This window comes from Rhea americana, unplaced genomic scaffold (genome assembly GCF_003343005.1).
Source record: "Rhea americana isolate MKP2758 unplaced genomic scaffold, rheAme1 scaffold_257, whole genome shotgun sequence".
Taxonomy (NCBI): domain Eukaryota; kingdom Metazoa; phylum Chordata; class Aves; order Rheiformes; family Rheidae; genus Rhea; species Rhea americana.
The window spans coordinates 732,008-750,789 of record NW_028186376.1 but is presented as its reverse complement, the minus strand read 5'-3'; the positions used below and the strand labels follow the sequence as shown (position 1 = coordinate 750,789).

The window sequence follows — 18,782 nt, the reverse complement described above, 5'->3', positions numbered from 1 at the left end:
ACGTCAGATAGAAAAAAATACTAGAGAGGTAATGTGATTCAGGGGACCAGCTACACTGCTGAATGAAATCAAATACAACATCCAACCCAGTGGTTTGTACCCAGAATAGTAACAAGGTGGCCTGTGTCAGAGCTGGTGTCTGTGTCWGAGAAGCTGTGCTTCTCCCTTGTGAATGTGCCTCATTAGATGGAAGCCTCCTCTCCAAGGACAGTGAAAAGATGGCCTGGAGAGGTGATAGAATCTTGGATRAAGTGCATGGCTCTTATTTTCATGTTTTCACCTGAATAAAATCAGTTTTGGCTGTAGTTTGTAGAGAACTAACAGAGAAACTGCAGTTGTCAAATAGCTGATCTGCAGGATGGATAGGTCCCAAATGAATGGTGTAGGAAGTAGCTTTCTGAAGCCTTCACTATCTGTTCCCACTGGTACACCCGACCTTGTATTTGTTAGTGTAGTTCATGAACATGCTGATACCTTTGGTTACCAGAGAATGAGCTTGTATGAGACCTAGCAAAGTTCATTGTGCTCTGAAAAAAAATCTCCATTCAGTTTGCTGCTTCTTCCTGATCCCATGTTTATCTGAAGGAACAAAAGAAAGAGTGACTGGAGTCACACACAATGTTAAAATGTTGTTTCCTAGAGAGCTCTTCTTTTCCAAGAATCTGCAGTCATTTTGTGCATTTGCATGTTGTTTGTTCCCTGTTCAATGATGTGCTGAAATAATAAAAAAACCCTTCATTTTCCAAGGTCTAATTTTGACCTCTAGGAAGAAAGGAGATAATTTAAAACATACTGCYGTGATTCTATTTGTCAAGGCTAGAAAAGCTATATAAAAGCACAAGTAGAAATAAACAAGGTAAAATGAAGGGCATTTCAGGGTAAGCCAGGCATATGAATTTCTCAGAGGAGCAGTGGAAGGAAGTGGTGGCCACACTGTGTTTATCATGTGCTCATCAACTTACAGCACTGGGCTGAATCAGTAATCCACCTGTGTACACAGCAGTGTTGCAGACACCAGTGACATGTTAATGGAACGAATCTTTCTGCAAGAGCAGAACAAAAATCATCTCTTTAGGATATGATGTAAAACCCAGTCCCATCCACAGGTGCTTATAGAAAGCAGTGCTTGGATGAGGTCTTGTCCCTTTAGCTTCAGACAAACTGCATCTTTACAACTGTAAGGGTATCAGCTGATGTAAATCAGCTTCATTCAATGGTTACTATGGGCTTTGGTGTCATTGTGCCTTTTGAGCATTTTCGGCAACGACTTCAATGATATGACAAGGTTCTTGACCCTCAAAGCTTACAAATCTCTGATTTTTGCACTTTAAAACAATGGAGGCTGTAGACCTACTTGCATACTTGATTTTTTCCTCTGCAATCTCAGATGGAAAATGCATTCATTAATACTGGACTAAACTTGAATTTCTGGTTGCTTCACAAGAACATTTCACGCTGAAAAGGTGAATAGTTCTGGATGCAGTTTGCAAAGAGCTTTGCAATGAGGGGAATAGTGGAAGGTTAAGACCGGCTATAACAGAATCCTTTACTAAAGTAGATTTTATTTCTAGCAGATTGAGAATTACAGTGTGTTTCAGTGTGTAAGGATTAAGGGAGACCATGGCTAAAATTTATTCAGTTTCATTTGTTGAGAAGACAGTGGTTCATATGTAGCAGTCTGAGGCTGCTGTAACTTGGAGTCAGCTAGTAGGGGCAGTGTAAAGAAGGTTTGAAGCCAACTTTTGCTTTTTCTTTCATCCTAGACTCTGAAATAGTATTGTTTCAGTGGTGTGTGAATAATATTGTTTCAGCCTGAAATGCGACTCTGTCTCTTGAATGAGATTCATTGGTACTCTTTGCCTTTTGAAAATCAGTGCCTTGGAGCTTACATATATGGACACAGGTGTTAAAATCCATGTAGAAAACTTAGTGCATTTGCACTATTCTGTAGTCCTGGTTTAAAAGTAAATAATCTCTTAACTGACACTTATTTTATGACAATTCTTTGAACTTTAGTTGAGGGGTGCTATGACAGTATTTACATGCTAGACACTGAGCAGAGAAGCACAGTGACAAACCTCATTTCAAGATATAAAGCATATCAGCATATTTGTTTACCAGTGCATTTCTCCTTCTGGCACTATGAGGGACAGGACAGAGGGAAGGTGTTAGGCATAGCCATATCTGCATATTTTATTCTATACTGGATGACAAAAAGCCAAGCATGAGCTGAAGGCCACATTATCTGCCTTAGCTTGATGCTGCAGCCAAAATCCTTTGTTTCTCAGCCAAGGAACTCATGTCTTTCTAAACCTGTATGTGCAGACATACCTACTTTCTCATAAGAATGGATTCAAGCCTGCCCTGTAGACTGGATTAATCTGCTACCTTACCCTAGAAATCCTGTGCTAAGAGGCTGCCTTGGAGCTCTCTGGACGTGAAGAGTCAAAGCACGCTCAGTGCCTGGGCCCACTATGATAAGCAGAATCAATGATGTGAACATAGCAAAAATATTACAAGAGTACTGGGAAGTCTCAACCAAAACTGTGGTGGGCAGCAAATACCTCCACAGAAAAAGACAGCCTGCACAGTGTTGAAGTAAGTTGGTGTGGTTTAAAGAAAGGTTGACAAGTTCAAGAACAAATTAGAACACAGTGTCCTGATTTCCAGTTCAATACTTTATTCTGTAGGCAAACAACACWGGTCAATTAGGTGCATTCACCTTCGCATTGGATGGAACTCACTTCCCCGTTCATGCTGCTCAGTTACTGCAAGGTATCACAAGACTGGCATGTTCTGTCAAATGTGGTGCTCTTCATCCATCTTTGCTCCTCTGTTCATGACTTTTATTGAGAAGCTCTGTTCTTTTGCCAGCAATAGTGGTGCTCAGGAATTGCAGGCTTCAGCCATATATATACAGTAATATATAGGATATATACGGTATATATATATATATATATATATATATGCAATATGGTATTGCAGCAGACTTGCATCCTGTCAGCTATATGGTTTGGAAATACGCAGAAACCAATTCCAGTAATCTTGAAGGCACAACTGAGTGCCACATATTTCTGCCTAGTAAATAGGTTCATTTTGGACCTAACCATGGCTCAGTGTTTAGTGGACTGTCTTTTGCTTTTTAGGCAATAGCTCACTGCCCTTGCAGTGTTGTGGCATCTGTGCCATTTGTCTTTCTGTGCAGTAGCCCACAGTCTTCAGATCTAATAGCCCAGAGCTCTGCAGATCAAGTTTTAGAGTCACACTATTGCAAGAGATGTCATGAATCATTTGTCTTTGCGGTTTGGACACAAAGTAGAACATGCAGCATACCCTGGCACACGCAGTTCTCCTCTCCAGGCATGGTGAGAAAATACTGGCTTTTATGAACCTMCTGGTTTCATTAATTCTTTCAAGATTCCCAGGGTTCACAGTGCAAAAGAGAAAAAGAAGTAGTGAGGTGGACTCACGGTTTTGCCTGACTGAGGGTTTATTATTGGTGTCTGAAGGCAATGTTAAAGGCTCCATATGCAATGCTCGTTCACTAGAGGTCAGTATTACACATTGCAAAGTAGAATTATACTAGCACAATACTGGAACAGATTTCTTACAGACTTCAGCAGAAGTGTGCATGCTAGCAAAACATTTGAGTTGGAGTTACAGTGTAATTTGCTAAAACTTGGTAGACATTTAGTCAAGGCAGCTTAGTAGACTTAAAATCTCTGTCTACAAACTCTATCCTGTAAAATCTCTAAAGGGAGATGCTACCTACTTTGCTTCTGTGTGTACTTTTACTGTGGGAGGTAGAGGCTGCTGGATAAGCAGGAAAGGGGAGACAAGAAACCCAGAAAAAAACAGGAAATTTTTACATGCCCCAACTCTTGTAGTAGGTGGTGGAGTGTAGGTGAGGGTGAGGGAAAAAGCAAAGAGGCACAGGGCCTAAGAATTAAGTGGATGTAGCATGGGAATAAACCAGATGATGTGCATTGCAGGAGAGAGGTGATGAAGGGCAGTTAGAGTAAATCCTGCTCAAACTGCTGCTTTTGCCTGCTCTGATACCAAAGCTTTCAACAGCAGGCAGGATTGTTGCTTCCTTATACTGCTGATCCATCAGTTATCTCTTCACAAAAGGGATGGAAGCTTCCACCTAGAGCAAGGAGTGTGAAATGAAAGATAAGGAGGCTGGGTTATACAAAAGGAAGTGAGGTTCAGCCTTAGTGACTGTCTTTATACAAGAAGGGATCTTAGCAATTGGCATTGTGCAGTGCCGTGTAGCCACTTAGAAAAGCTGCTAATTTGGTCACTTATCTTCTATGGGGGGAAAGTGATTATTGTTTTTATTATTTTGTTTCTCAAGAAAAGCTGACCATAAGAGGCAGGCAGGTAAAGCTGTGGCAGAGTTCTTGCTATATTTTGGGTACACTGATGAGACAGAGAAAACTGATGAATTTCCAGATCTGAGGGAATACAGGATAGAAGTAGCCCTTCTGTGAGCCCAAGGTTCTTGCAGGAAGCAGACCTTCCTCATAAGTGATAATGATAACTGTGGAAAATACAAAATGGGCTACTGGAATCAGTAGTTGCAGTTGCCTGGTCTCACCTGCAGCCCATCTACTTTTGAGGGTACCAGATGACTAAGCACATMCCACCTTTCACTTCTTCACATCTGTGATCTCCAAGGCCTTCCTTTAGCACTTTACCTGTGTAGCAGAGGATAAAAGAACTGCCACACTTCTCAGTAGGATAAATGCTCCTTATCCTTTTCTTAGCTGCTCCCTAAGTTAAAGCAGACCCGAAACTGCTCAAATCTTGCAGAAAGGATCTGGAACCCTAGGCACCAGTACAGGCTGGGGGCTGAGCTGCTGGAGAGCAGCTCTGCAGAGAAGGACCTGGGAGTGCTGGTGGATGACAAGTTTACCATGAGCCAACAAGGTGCCCTTGTGGCCAAGAGGGCCAATGGTATCCTGGGGTGCGTTAGGAAGAGTGATGCCAGCAGGTCAAGGGAGGTGATCCTGCCCCTCTACTCAGCCCTGGTGAGGCCTCATCTCGAGTCCTGCGTCCAGTTCTGGGCTCCTGAGTACAAGAGAGACACGGAGCTACTGGAAAGAGTCCAGCAGAGGGCTGCGAAGATGATCAGAGGGCTGGAGCACCTACCCTCTGAGGAAYGGCTGTGAGAGCTGGGCCTGTTTAGCCTGGGGAAGAGAAGACTGAGGGGGGATCTTATCAACRTGTATAAGTACCAGAAGGGAGRGTGTCAGGGGGACAGGAACAAACTCTTTTCAGTTGTCCCATGTGACAGGACAAGAGGCAATGGGCAGAAATTGAACCACAGGAAGTTCCGCCTGAATGTGAGGAGGAATTTCTTCACTGTGAGAGTGACAGAGCACTCAAACAAGTKGCCCAGAGAGGTTGTGGAGTCTCCTTCTCTGGAGATATTCAAGGCCTGCCTGGATGCAACCCTGTCTAACATGTTGTACGTGACCCTGCTAAGCAGGGAGGTTGGACTAGATGATCTCCAGAGGTCCCTTCCAACCTTACTGGTTCTATGATTCTATGACGATTCTATGGCGAGAGGAAAGTGGAAAGGTTATTAGCTTTGTTCAGTGTCCTGTTTCTGCAGCTAGAGCCTGTCTAATAATTGCTGCCATCTTGCTTTTTTCAACTAGAGTACTTGCTACAGGTCTACTTAGTGTCCCTCCATAGCTTCAATGCCAATGACATTTGAGAATGCCCTTAGGATTCCTTCATTCATCTTTCCCCATGCTATTCGATCTGCTTTAAAGTGCTGGCCTCATTTTCAGAGAAGGTAAGTCAGAGTTGGGAAGGGAGCAATGAAACCATGCAGTAGGCTCTTTTCTGCAGTGGGAGCTGTTTACATCCACTGTTCTCACATAATATTTACTTCCTTTTACAATCCTGTCCCTCATGGAGAATGGCTGTCCTGAGTCATTCTCATGGTGATTGATATGATTTTGAGAATGCCATGACTTCTATGATTTTCATGGAAGAGAAATAGGGCAAAATCCCACCAAGTGGATGGAAATTCTATCATAGCAAGTGCAATGCAGCTGTCTCCACTTCTGGGTAGCTGTGGGGCTGTGGCCTTTGATAAAATCAACTTTTCCTATTTCCATCCTTTGCATAAGCCCCTTTCCTTTCATTTAGCAAGTATTCTTTTGTCAGCAGAAATTCCTTTTCTCCTTTTCCCCACACATAATCCTTTTGCTCCAAGTTCTAGAGTGGTGACTTGTTTTTGCTCTGTTTGCCTTTTGGCTATTCTATTTTCTGATGCTTCCCTACAGCTTCATCATAAGACTCCCTTCCTTACAGATCTCTCTCATTCTGTGTTTGCAGAGTGTCCACAGTAGACCCAGATGAAGGTTGGACAATATTGTGATTCCTGGGTGCTCTTATGAGTGTTTTGTTTCATCTGTCCGTGTAATTTCTGTCTGCACTGCTATCAGTCTCACTTTGGGGTCAAACTTCAAAAGAACCCATAACACAATGGGGAAAAGCCACATCTCTGTCTCTGTATTTAGTTTGGCAGAATCATGAATCTTACATGCCTCAATTCTAGGGGCAAACTTAGCTAGAAGACTTACTAGATTCTTCTCTCAGCCTTTTGTGAGAGAATTGTGGATATTTACAATTCACATCCTGCCAGCTACAAATCAGTATCAACTATAGTGGTGATGAATGTTTGGTGAAGACAGACAATCCTAAAGGATAGACCTGAGTTATTTGTAATTTACCTCTAAAGGAAAGTCGGAGATCCTAACAGATAAAGCAGCTGCAGAGAAACTGTCTTACCTAGGGCTGATACCTGATTCAGCTGCAGATACCTTGGAACTTGTTCTTTAACGTCCTTTGTGCCTCATATCTTAGCCACATAATAGGGTGATGTTGCCTTTCTTTGCAGGTGCCATCTGAGAAGAAATCTATTAAACAGTGGACGGTGCAGCAAGGGGCCCCACAAATGGAGTCTGTACAGATCAAAGATCACATTTACTTTACATGATATTTGGCCCATTGCATGAAGGGGGCAGTCTGCTTGTAGCCAGACTCTCAGCTGTTCTGTAACCACATCTGCTGAAATAGTTTGAATGTTGGCTGGCAATGTCTGCACTTCGTCAAAGAGAACATTTAAGGAAGTTCAGTTGCGGAAGTGCTAGAACTGTGCACTTCACAAGTACAACTCTGAGTAGTAGGTCCCCCCTGGAGAAAGGGTGTGCACACATGTGTGCTCACACGGGCATCTCTGCCCATCGCAAGCTTTCCTCTAGGTGACCTTGGACTGAGCTTCTCTTGCTTGTTTGGAGAGCAGTTGATTTACAATGCAGATCTGTCCGTCCTCTCCTGCCTGTCCCTGCCCCTCCTAAATTTGGCTGGGATATGAGGCTGTTTGCTTTCTGATGCCAACAGTGGCAATGGCAGAGAGCCCTGCCATGTGAGAAGCAGAGATAGAGAAGACGGGGCCAAGGAGGAGCGAACTGTGCGACTACTCTTCCTTCTGGTAGCTGAGGGGCACATCTGCAGAACAGAATGTCGATGCTTACCCCAATCTTGCAGCCCCCGGAGGTGAAGGAGTATCTATCCAAGGGTGAGCGCTTCATCAAATGGGATGATGTGAGTACTGGGTTTTTTGCTGGACTAGAGTGCATGCATGGTGGCAGGGAAGACCTCACATTTTGGTCAGGGTTTGTGAGGAGGCTGGGAGTATATTTTCAGTGTGGGGGATGGGGCACTCTAAATATGTGTGTTGTACCAGTTACATCTGGAGAGGGAGAGGGAATTGAGAGGAGCAGGAGAGTAGAGGGTTAAAAGCAAGGGAGCACATGTGTGATTTCTGTGCCTCTCTTTACTGTGGAGGTTAGAAGTAAATGCAGAAATGTGCCACGGAGTCTCAGTTCAGTGTGCAGTTTCTTGATGTAGGACCCTGGGTTTCTCTCCTCCATTCTGCTTTGTGCACAAGGACTTGATTTGGCGTGGCTGCTGTGTTTGCCTTCTATGTTTGCCTTTTGTTATGAGGGGAAGAAACTGTTGAACAAGAGAAGAGAAAGAATTCATTTAGGAACTCTCTTTTTCAATCTGATAGTCCCCTTCCTCGCTTTCTAAGAACGTAAAAGGGGATTTCTGCCAGTACCCCCTCACCAAGGTAAGGGAGAGACAGCTGCCCATCTCTCATCTTGAGTTTGATCTGCGCACGCTGTTGGGAGGAGCTTGAAGGTTGGTAAAGCAGGGGGCAGCTCAGGTTATGATTGTACACCAAGATGTAAGGATTCGATGTTGTAYTGGAAACAAGACAAATTAGAAGGAGCCTCCAGCAGTAATGTGTGTGTGTGTGGAGGAGGGATTAGTATCGTGCTTACTTTCGAGGGTGTAGAACTGGCATAGAGTTTTAAGGCCCAAGACAGTGTGTGCAGACGAGATATTTCACTTATGGGCAGCATAAACAGGAGTCCTTTGGCATCACTAAGAAATGAAAAGGTAATATACTACTAACAGAAAGGAAGGATGCTGATGAATACAGTTGCGATATCACTGTGCAGAAATTCCACTTGTCCTAAATAAGCAGGAATATGAGGCCAGGGTTCAGTGAAAAGTGCACCTTTTCCTTTCTTTCCAGTGGGACCGCTGCCTGCAGAATGCAGGTGTGTCTTCTTTGAGTTTGCACAGGGATTTGGTTTCTGAGAATAACAAAGCAAAGGCTGGGCTTTTCAAAAAGTTGCTGCTGACTTTCTGTGCCTCAGACTACTGAGACCACTTGCCCCAAAACTTAAAGCTATTTCTTTAAGTAGTTCATCTGGGGTTACTAGGATTTTCAGGTTTCCTTGAAACCCAAGGTGAATCAAGTTAACCACTCTATGGGTCTAGAGAGTTTAGCTGATGTTGAAATTGTGTGAATTAGAGTGTTCAAGTCCTATATAGATTTTTGCCTAAGGCTAACAGATTTGTAACCATTCCTGAAAGGGTTGCTCCTAATTATTAAGTAGTTTACAAACTTGACCTCCAACAATAATGAAAACCTTCAGGAGTAGGATGTTATGGTCATATTGCTCCATCTCCTCATACTTTCCTGCTCCACGGTTATGAGAGGCTGCAGAAGAAAATGACAAGAGCTCTAGCCTGTAGGACTGCTAGTGGAGTGGGAGGATAAAAGAAGGTCTTTGGAGGTCATGAATCCTGGGAATTCTTTTGTCTCACTTACTTTTTGAAATGACCTGGTCATGCTGTTGATAATGGATTTGTACTTTTCCCACAAGTAGTTCAGACAAAGGAATGAAGGTAGATCAGATTGGCTCTTTACATCACTCTGTACAGTTTGGAGCTGGACTGAAGCTTTTATTGCACCCACTAGTTTTTCTGACTAAAGCAAAGTTGCACATCTTTTTTTGGTGCCTGTATCTTGTGCAGCATTTATAGTATCTTCTCTAGAGGAGAGTGCAATAGAATCTGATAGGCTGGACTGTTCTGACCTTTTCTGCTAAGTTAGCTTGCAACGTTTTTGAGAAAGGACCAACTCTCTGCTGTGCCTTGTTTAGCATCCATTAGCAGCTGGGGCTGCCATCCAGACTTGAAGTTAGATCCTGCTATACAGCAGATAGTTTTCTGCTCACACTGTAAAGTTCAAGTCTAGGATGGAAAACAAGTGTTGTCTGGTAAAACTCTAATGTGGTCTGGCATCTTGTGCCAGGCCAAGGCGTAATCTTCAAAGGATATAAAATATTTTCACTTATATTTAGAGGGTTAAGAGTCAGCACAGAGCTAAATTCATACGTGTCTGTTTCACTTAAAAGGTCAGCTACTACATTCCACTACCTGAGGTTTTGGAAGTGTTCCCAAGCTAGTTCTGAAATAAACTATTTGGCTGCCAGACTGTCCTCTGTAGAATTCTCCATCTCCTTTGCTGCCAGGAGCCACCCTTGCTGTGAGGGCCTACCTGCACCCCATAGCTATCTGCTTCCCTGGTCAGGGGCCCTTATTGCTGCCTCAACTTTTAAAAAAGCTGCTTGCTGGAAGATAAGGTTATCTAGAAACGTGGCGCAATGCTCAGCAGTGGTACTACAACGCCTCTTTTGCACTTCATGGCTCATAGCCCTGTGTTCAGATAGTCAGCTGGGAGCTCTGAGGTCACAAGCCTGACACTGCACACATCAGCATTGTACCTAGGACAGCATGAGGGAAGCAGAAGGAAGTGAAAAGAGAACATACAACACACTATGGCAGGGATAGCTTACTGTAGTGGTCACTGCTCATGAAGAATACTAAATCTGGAAATGGAAGTTCCTGGGAATATAGCAACACTGCAGAGAAGTATGAATTCAACAGAAAACTGAAGAGCCCAAGACCAAATGTCAAATACAGTTTCCATACACTTTACAGGTTTCAGTGCAGTAGTTTGATATTTCATCTTGCAGTAAGACTTGAAGCCCTCCTAAAAATGGCCAATAGTCCTTATGAGCATATTTTCTGTAGCAGCARATATTAAGTACACTCAGGAGTCTTCTTGACTAAATGAGTTTGGGCCCAAGCTGAGGCACCAAGCCCTCATTATGTTTTTCTCCAAAGAGCTCACACTAAGTCACTTTTTAGAACAGGCTTGCATGCGAGAGGAGAATGGATGTTGTCTTGAAAATATCTGTGAAGTTGCCTTTAACCAGAAATGCAGAAGCAGCCCTAGTTATTCACAGGTGAATAACTAGGTATATAGTTTCACAGCAGCCTGTGTTTCCTTTGTAGTGTATGGCCTTGCTTCCGATCTGGAGGGACCCCTCTGTGTTGTATGAGATCTTGAAGTATTTCATCCAGCTTTGTGCCTATAGTGTGAGAGTTTAAATAGGAGCTGGTTGTATATGTTCTTTTTGTAGTCTATGTAGAACTAGCCCTTGGAGTTCAAGAATCATCTCTGCAGGTAGATTCATCTGTTGTRTTAGATGGTCCGTCCCCCCCGAACTCTTTCTGACCAGAACTGTTTATATTTTCAGACTTTCATTGACTTTAAAGAGAGCCCAGATAACTAGTATGAATACAGATACCTAGATGGTGGATGCCACAGATGAGTGCTCTCTCTGCTTGGCATAGGCTCCTTCTGGTGCCCATAGAAGGAAGTAGGTGCCTTGGAGGGCAATTCAAATGATTCAGCTGAATCACATCTAGAAGGACTTTCTTCTCTCTGCTCAATGCATAGAAAATTCCAGGATTTGCTTTGGCTAAATGTATAAAGATAGGTGAGACCCAGGCTTTGATAGCAATCTGCTTCCGTATCCTCACACTATGACTCTGGAGATGCATTGAAATCATCCAATCCATTTGCACGAATTGCAGATGATTCCCCTGAATGAGACTACATTTGAATTGGAAACCTTACATCCCATGATGGATTACCCAAGTCACATAAGTTATTTCTTTCTCGTTTTATTTATTTATTTTTTTTTTTTGTCAGGAAACAGCAAGTGCTTCTCCTGTGATTCTTCGGGTAGATCCAAAGGGCTTTTACTTATACTGGACCTATCAGAATAAGGTAAGTGTCGAGATTTCACGGCTTGGTTTCTGAATTGTCAGTTCAAGTTTGTTAAGAATTAAAATACCACATGGGCTTGAATACTGCATTTGAGAGAGCAAGCTACCACATTCATTCCCCTTAGCAGGAAACTACATGCAAAGCATCTGGGAGACTAGTGCTTATTCAATGACAGGTTTGTCTTCACAATTCCAGAAAAGAGCCGGAAATCAAGCTACAAACATGCTAGACATATGAATGTGGCTTTTTTGTGCTGGTGACACTAGCAGTCTTATACTTGTGGTGTTCATTAGATGTGCTTCAGAAAACTTGACAGGGAGAAGTAGATTTGATTTCCCTGTTTGATCCCAGCATGCTAAAGGATTATCCCAAGTGTGTAATGGTGAAGTTGGTGAAGAAAGAAGTCCAGTTGCAAGACATGCAGTTAGATATATGCACCTTCAGCTAACGTGTGCCTTATGTGTGGTCTGTGCTGTAATTAACTGACCTGATGGAGCTTTAGAGATTGAAAAAAATAATGAAGGAAGTGATGTAGAGACTACATCAGGTATGGAGATGATTTTGCTCCTCTAAGGCCAAGGTGCTGTATGCACATACTGTCAAGGTAAAGCACAGGATGCTGGTTCCTTTCTTTGATGCTGGAGGAAAGTGAGAGGGAATAAATTTAGGAAAGAAAATTCAGTTCCTCACTTCTGAGTAGTAGTGAGGGGTGGAGAGTTCTGGCTGTCTGGAGGTGGAAGGCTGAGCTTACTTCTGCTTTCCAGAGTAGAGCTGTGGTTCAGCTCTACTTCCTCCTTGTGACCTACATGCTGAAGAGGCATGGTAGATAAAAAGATACAGACAACAGTCCTGCACAGCACCCTGGCCAAGAGACCTGATGCTTTTTGGTGAGGTCTACTTCCTTGGAACTTTGTGCCAAAGTGCCAGCTGCGATAAGGCACAGCTACATAGCTGTATCCTCTGAGAGTATGGTGCTGCAATGTTGGGGAGTGTCACATCCCTCTAGAAGATGCACTTTCCTTTCAGCTGTCTCTGTCCCTCTCATGCTCCCTTTCAAAGGCTGCTCCTGGTGGTAAAAGTGGAGCTGTAAGGGCTTCAGCCAGACAGCAGGATGAAAGGTAGCTCTGGAGCAGGTGTACAGACATGGGGCTGGGAAACTGTCATGGCCCCTCAAAAGTGAGACATTTCACTGTGTTATTGTTGTGAGGGATTTAATTACTCAGGAAAGGGGCAGTGATAAGGAAGCACTGCTGAGATTAAGAAACCCAGAGCTGATGTCTCATTTTGTTGGGAAATGCCATTGGTTAGCACCTAAAATAAACTGTAAACCAATCTGAAAGCCACAGTGGAGCAACTACCTATTTTACTCTTTGGGGAAGCATTTGTCTGGCAYCTTTCCTACTCTCTGAAGGAATTTGCAGGCAGTGTATGAGTTGTCAAAGATGATGGACAAAGGAGGGTTGCCAGAGGGAGCTGGTGAAAGTCTTGTGCACAGTTACCGGAACAAGAGACAAGCTTACACATATGTATTATAGGGTAGTATGATCGATAGTTAGATAGATGTTGAATTCATGTGGCTTTGAATTCATGTGGCTTATYAGCCTTCTGTGGCTGGCTCTTCTTGAGATCTGCTTGTCATGGACAGTGAGAGAACAAGAGAGGGGGACACCAGGAGAAGGGAGAGAGAGAGAGAAAGAGAGAGAGAGATGGAGGGATGGGGAGAGAGAAAGAGGGAAGGAGAAAAGAGAGAAGCAAGAGGAAAGAGAGGAGAGGGAGAGAGAAGAGGGAAGGGGAGACACGGGGAGAGGAAGGCAGGAGAGAGAAGAGAGAGGGAAGGACAGAGAAAGAGAGGAGAGAGGAAACAGAGAGGAAGAGAGAAGAGAGAGGAACACAAGGAAGGGGTAGAGAAAGGGGCGGACAGAGAAGAAAGAAGAGAGGGAGATGAAAAGAGATAGAGAAGAGGGAGAGAGAGAAGAGAAAGAGGGGGCATACAGAGAGTGTGAGAGAGAGAGAAGGTAGAAGGGGAAGAGGAAGAAGAGAGAAGAGGGGACACAGGCAGGAGTCAGAGAGAGAGAGACAGAGAAGCAGACTACTGTGCCACTTTTGCACTAGGGACTTGGAAAGGAGTGAGATTAAAAGCAACATTTCTATCCCACTTGACAAGTATATGGGGATACAGACAGAAGATACAGTATCCACATTTTTTTTTATTGTGATCCTGGAAAACTATATTATCTGCTGCAACAGGTATGATTTGTTCTCCAGGTCCATGGTGAGCAGGCAGATTAGTAAGAGAGGAAGGAAGTTCAGGCTGGATATTAAAAAAACAGACAAAATAAATATCACAAGTAGCCAGTAGTAAGGTCAGTGAGGCTGCAGAGTGAGTTGCTTAGGGAAGCCTGGAATCTCCTCTATGGGAATAGCTTCAGAACAGATTAGGTGAAAGTCTGCTGGGAGTGACCCAGATGGAGATGTTCCTGCTCRTCTTCCAGCTCAGTTGCTCTGTGTTGAACATGTAGAGATGAAAGAAAGGCTCAGAACACTCTTGACAAGAGACTCTGGATTGCTTTAACATATGGGCTGTTACTGAACTAGAGTTTCCCCATACAGACAAGTCTGTGCAAGTCACACACTCCATCTCCTGTTAGGGCTTCCATGTCTAGCAAGTAACTTCTGACTCTGGTACAGAAGTGAGAGGATATAGTAGTAGTGTAGGAAAGACTGTGCTCATTCATGTATTAAATCTTTGTGCAGGCTTTTTCTGCACTACATATTTCCATTAGTTGAACCAAAAGGGATGGAGTAGGATGGGCATGTGGCTAATTCCAGAGATGTACCCTCCCTTGGCAGTGCTTATGGAGTGTTTCATGTTCTGCTTGGTCTTCCTGAAGATTATCGATTTTMATTTCAAGGATAACTTGATTTGTTTTATTGAATTTTATTTACTCAGCCTTGATTTAGTATCTTCATCCTGCAGATTTGTACCTGCCCTGAAGTGAAGGTACAGGTGTGGTCATGTCCTCATTCCCTCCTTGCCAATGGTTGGCAAAATTGTTGTTTAAGCTCTGCTGCCTCTGTTTCTGCCTGCATCTCTGAGCCAGCTCAAGCTTTGAGCCTCTCCCATAAGCAAATAGTCCAAGTAGTGTTACTGCACTGAGGCCAGAGAAGCCCCTAGGTTAGAGAAGCCTGGATGTTGACAGTGAAAATTTAGGAAAACCGGGGCCTACTCTGACTAGGCAGGAGCTATGTTTCAGCCCATATGTCAGAGCCCCAGTAATCTGCAGTGGGCCTCTGGACTCACTCTGAAGAGGATGGAGCTGCAGACCAGTGCCTCCTGCACATTCTCCAGCCTCCCAGCTTAGCATGTCAGTATCTACTGTTTCTCTGCCTACATTGTTCCTGATGGGAGAGCTCTTCTCCAGTAAAGAGCTCTGGATAAGACCTGCTTTGTAGCTTATAGAGATCCTGTAATGGTCTTGTCTTTCCTTCTTTCTGTGCCTTCATCTTCCTTGTCCTTATTCTATTGTAGGAAATGGAAATTTTGGATATAACCAGCATCCGAGATACTCGAGTAGGGAGATTTGCCAAAATCCCCAAGGTAAGTGTATGACTYTGTTTCTGCCAGGGGTTTGCACAGGGAAGGCAAGCCTGCCCAGGGCTTTGGCATAGGCTGAGGCAGGTTCCCCAGGGTTCCTCTAGGCACCCTAAAGAAACATAGTTCCAGACTGTGGTATATGAGCTTGTTTGAAAGGATATGTCAGAAAGCTGGGAAAACAACAGCTCAACTTCAAAGAGCATGCCAGAAGAGAGTCGTTTTCTGCTGTGCGCAGCAGCAGTGTTCTCTCCTCTGCCATGTGTCTGGCTGAATGTAAAGACCAAGCCAAGAATAAAGCCACTGAGCTACATGGGAAGTCCTGCAGGAGACTCGTGATGTTTCTGTCCTGAGTCACCAGAGCTTCTCCCTTACGCAAAGATGCACTGGCTGAGTCAAGGCAGCTACAAAGCTGTAGATACAGAGAGATTCAAACCCAAAGTGCTTTTTATTCCTCTTTAAAGGGAAGAATATGTAGTTTCAAGAAAAAGTAGTGTTAAAATTTTTCTTTTATTTTTCAAGTAMGTTTCAATTGTATGCTTGTTGGGTAGGAGACTGAAGAGAAGCACATGATTGTGTCTTTGATTTTTGGTTTCAGTTATAATTTAAGCTTTCTGTAGCAAAGTTATTCATGCTATGACTTTATCCTGTTATTTTAACTTTTTCATCTATGACAAAGCCAAGCAGAAAATTGAAATAAAACAAATAGGAAAAGGGAAAAAAAAGAAAATAATGGAGTAAAAATAATGGCTCCATATAACAACACAGGTGGTTCTCAATCTAATTTAAGAGGAAGATTTTGCAATATATACTGAGAGACTTGAGCAGACTCTTTGAGTAAGAAGTGTGGCTGTTTTCCTAATATCACTGTGAAAATGTCTGTTTAGAGCTCTTTGAGTCCCAGAAAGATCTGTAATGTACAATATATTCATATATGATCCACAAAAGCAGTGACTAGTGGCATGACAAAGTTTGCCAATAGTACCGAGACATTTAGGGTAATAAAATGAGGACTGATCTGCAGACTGTCTATATTACTGACTGACTGGATGATCACATAGGAGATAAAATTCAGTACAGATAAGCATCAAGCAATGCACACAGAGAAAAAACAGTCTTAACCTTCTGTAACAACAGGCTCTTGAGCTGACCATTACTACTCAAAAACAAGATCATGAGTTATGATAAATTGTGAAAACATCAAATCTGTGTTCAATAGTATTTGCTCAAAGATGTAAATTATGTTAGGAATTATGAGGAAAGAATTAGGAAATACCATTATGCTGTTGTGTAAATCCTTAATGCATCCATATTTCTAAGCATTTCTGGTATCCCTCACTCAAATGAGATAAAGAGGAATTGGAAAATGTAGAGAAGGACAGCAAGAGTAWTAGAAGTATGAAATGGCTTCTGAATTAAAAGCATCTGAATAGACAGGGACTGAAGTCTGTCAAAAAAAAGGTGAGGATGGTGGGGGGGAATATGTTGGAGTGCTGTAAAATTTGGAGCTGAATGGAAGAGGTGAACACAAAGCATTTGCTCAGTGTTTATTCCAGTGTGAGAACTAAGCATCAAGTGGAATTTTCCAGAGGCAGGTTCAGCATTAGGAAAAGGAGGTGCTGTTTCACACATTATGTCATTGTGCTGTGGGACGCTTTGCTGCACAAGTGGTGAAAACATACGTGAGTTTAAAAAAATTATAGGTCTAGAAGGAAATGCTAATTAGAGGTTATTAAATACCAGATATGCCTCTGATTTAGGAAGTTGCTGAGGCATAAATTGCTGGAAGATGCAGAAATGTGTCAGGAAAGTCAGGGAGGTATCCTTTCATTTACCCTTTTACTCTTCCCCTGGCACTTAGATGAATTTTTGGCTGAGCTGATATAGTTGTTACATTCTAGCCATTGTAATAGGACAGAGACAGTATTTTACAGTCCTGGGAAGTGCAACAATTCAACTTTATAAACAAAGAAACAAAGGTCAAAGCACTAGATAATTTATTAAGTGTTTTCAATATGTAATATGTGCCATGACAACCTCTACTGTGAAAATCCTCAAATGCTTTGAATTGTGCATGTTACTTATGGAAACTCATTTAACGTAACAGTCTCCTTTTAATTTCAGGAGATTTTCTGGCATTTCTATGACAACATGCAGTAACATGCACTGAGCTGGCTACTTCTCTATCTTTATCTTATGGGATGTTGGAGAGTCTTAGTTGGACACTAAAATGCATGTTGAACCAAAATGGTGGGAGAAATGTGTCATCCAGTCCTGGAAACTTCCTGTTTACATATAGCTGTACTGTCCTGAATGCTTATGCAGAGCTTGTTTGAAGATATTAGTTGTGTATTCAGTTGGCTTTCCTAAGAACAGAATTTGGAAGTGCTCAAAGAATGCAGAAAGCAATGAGAAGTTCTTAACATGAATCACCACACTTTCCAGATATGGCAGCCAGGTCTGGTGCATAATTGCAGGAAGGTATAAATGTGAAAAACTGGTGTGACAAAGCAAACAAACACAGAAAAATCTATTGGAGATGAAGGGAGGAAGAGTGAAAAAGACTGCCGTATTAGAAAATAAGGGCTTTGAACTGTTGTGGGATGTAATTGCTGAAATGTAATTGTTACTTGTTTCATTGACCAGAAGTAGAGGAAAAGGACTAATGAATGACATTTAAGGCAAGGAGAGCAAGATCACATCTGTCAGAAGAGTTTATGATAGTATCAATAACAAATCAGATATCCTTTTCCCCTCTTCTCTCTCGTAAGTGACAGCAATTATAGGAAATCCACAACCTCTGTGTGGCAAAACTTGTGATTTCTTTTTCATACTGGATTGTAACTGAAGGAATTTACAAGGAAGGAGAGTGCTTTACTGAGGAAATCTATGCTTTTGCTTTGCTCTTTGAGGCTCTGTGCACTTTTTGRCTGTAATTTCGGCTCCGTGACCTCCAAACATGCACTGAGCTTTTCAAAGTAATGGAGGTGAAGTGGGTTATTTGCGAATGGCTGTTTGTAGCGTGGATGTGGGGAGTTACCTGCTTTCTCCAAGTACATTACCATTCTCCCACTGCTAGTGGTAAGGAAGAGAGCTGGGATTTTTTTTGTAGCCTCTCTGGGCACAGCAAAAAGTAACACTGAAGTACCCATGCGGAAAACCACTTCTGAAAGGAGCTACTGTGGTATGCACTCCTTCACCAGTACAGGCCACCGTATTGTCCTTGCAAACTGAGAGGCAGGGAGTGGTGGCACCTCCTTCCTGCATACGCATAATGCTTAGAGAGTAGATATAGTCAGCCAATAGTACCCATTGGATGAAAGTCTGGCAAGGGAGAAGGGACAAGTAGCTAAGAGCTGGCAGCAATAGGAGCCACCTCCAAGTGAGAAGGGCCACTCTGCTATTTGCCCCAGAAGGAAATGATTCCTGGAACTGAACTTGCCTGGAGATGAGAGATAGCCTTGTTCTCTTCCAGCAAAGAGCATCTGCTCTGTTCTTGTCCTCCCTCCTGAGCCCTCATCTGCTGGTGATATGAGCCCATACTCATGAACGCAGATTGCTAGAGTCCTCACATGAACTCTTCTGTGCATTAGCAGGTTTCTCCTTCTCACCTCCTCATTTTATTTTCTTTGAGAGCTACTCAGAATGTTCTACATTTTTTTTTCTTGA

General features: G+C 42.9%; 1 protein-coding gene across 2 annotated transcripts in view; it reads left to right on the top strand.

The window, feature by feature from the left end:
- Window positions 1–7,195: 7,195 nt before the first annotated feature.
- The window catches only part of PLCB2 (phospholipase C beta 2), a 47,543-nt gene continuing 35,956 nt past the window's right edge, over window positions 7,196–18,782 (top strand). Inside the window, exons 1-3 of one of the 2 annotated variants that reach the window (XM_085307345.1) lie at window positions 7,196–7,626; window positions 11,444–11,521; window positions 15,051–15,119. In XM_085307345.1, coding sequence (XP_085163471.1) covers window positions 7,543–7,626; window positions 11,444–11,521; window positions 15,051–15,119 — 231 coding nt within the window. In that variant the 5' untranslated portion in view covers window positions 7,196–7,542. The remainder of the gene's footprint in view (window positions 7,627–11,443; window positions 11,522–15,050; window positions 15,120–18,782) is intronic. The other variant, XM_085307346.1, reaches the window with a different exon arrangement.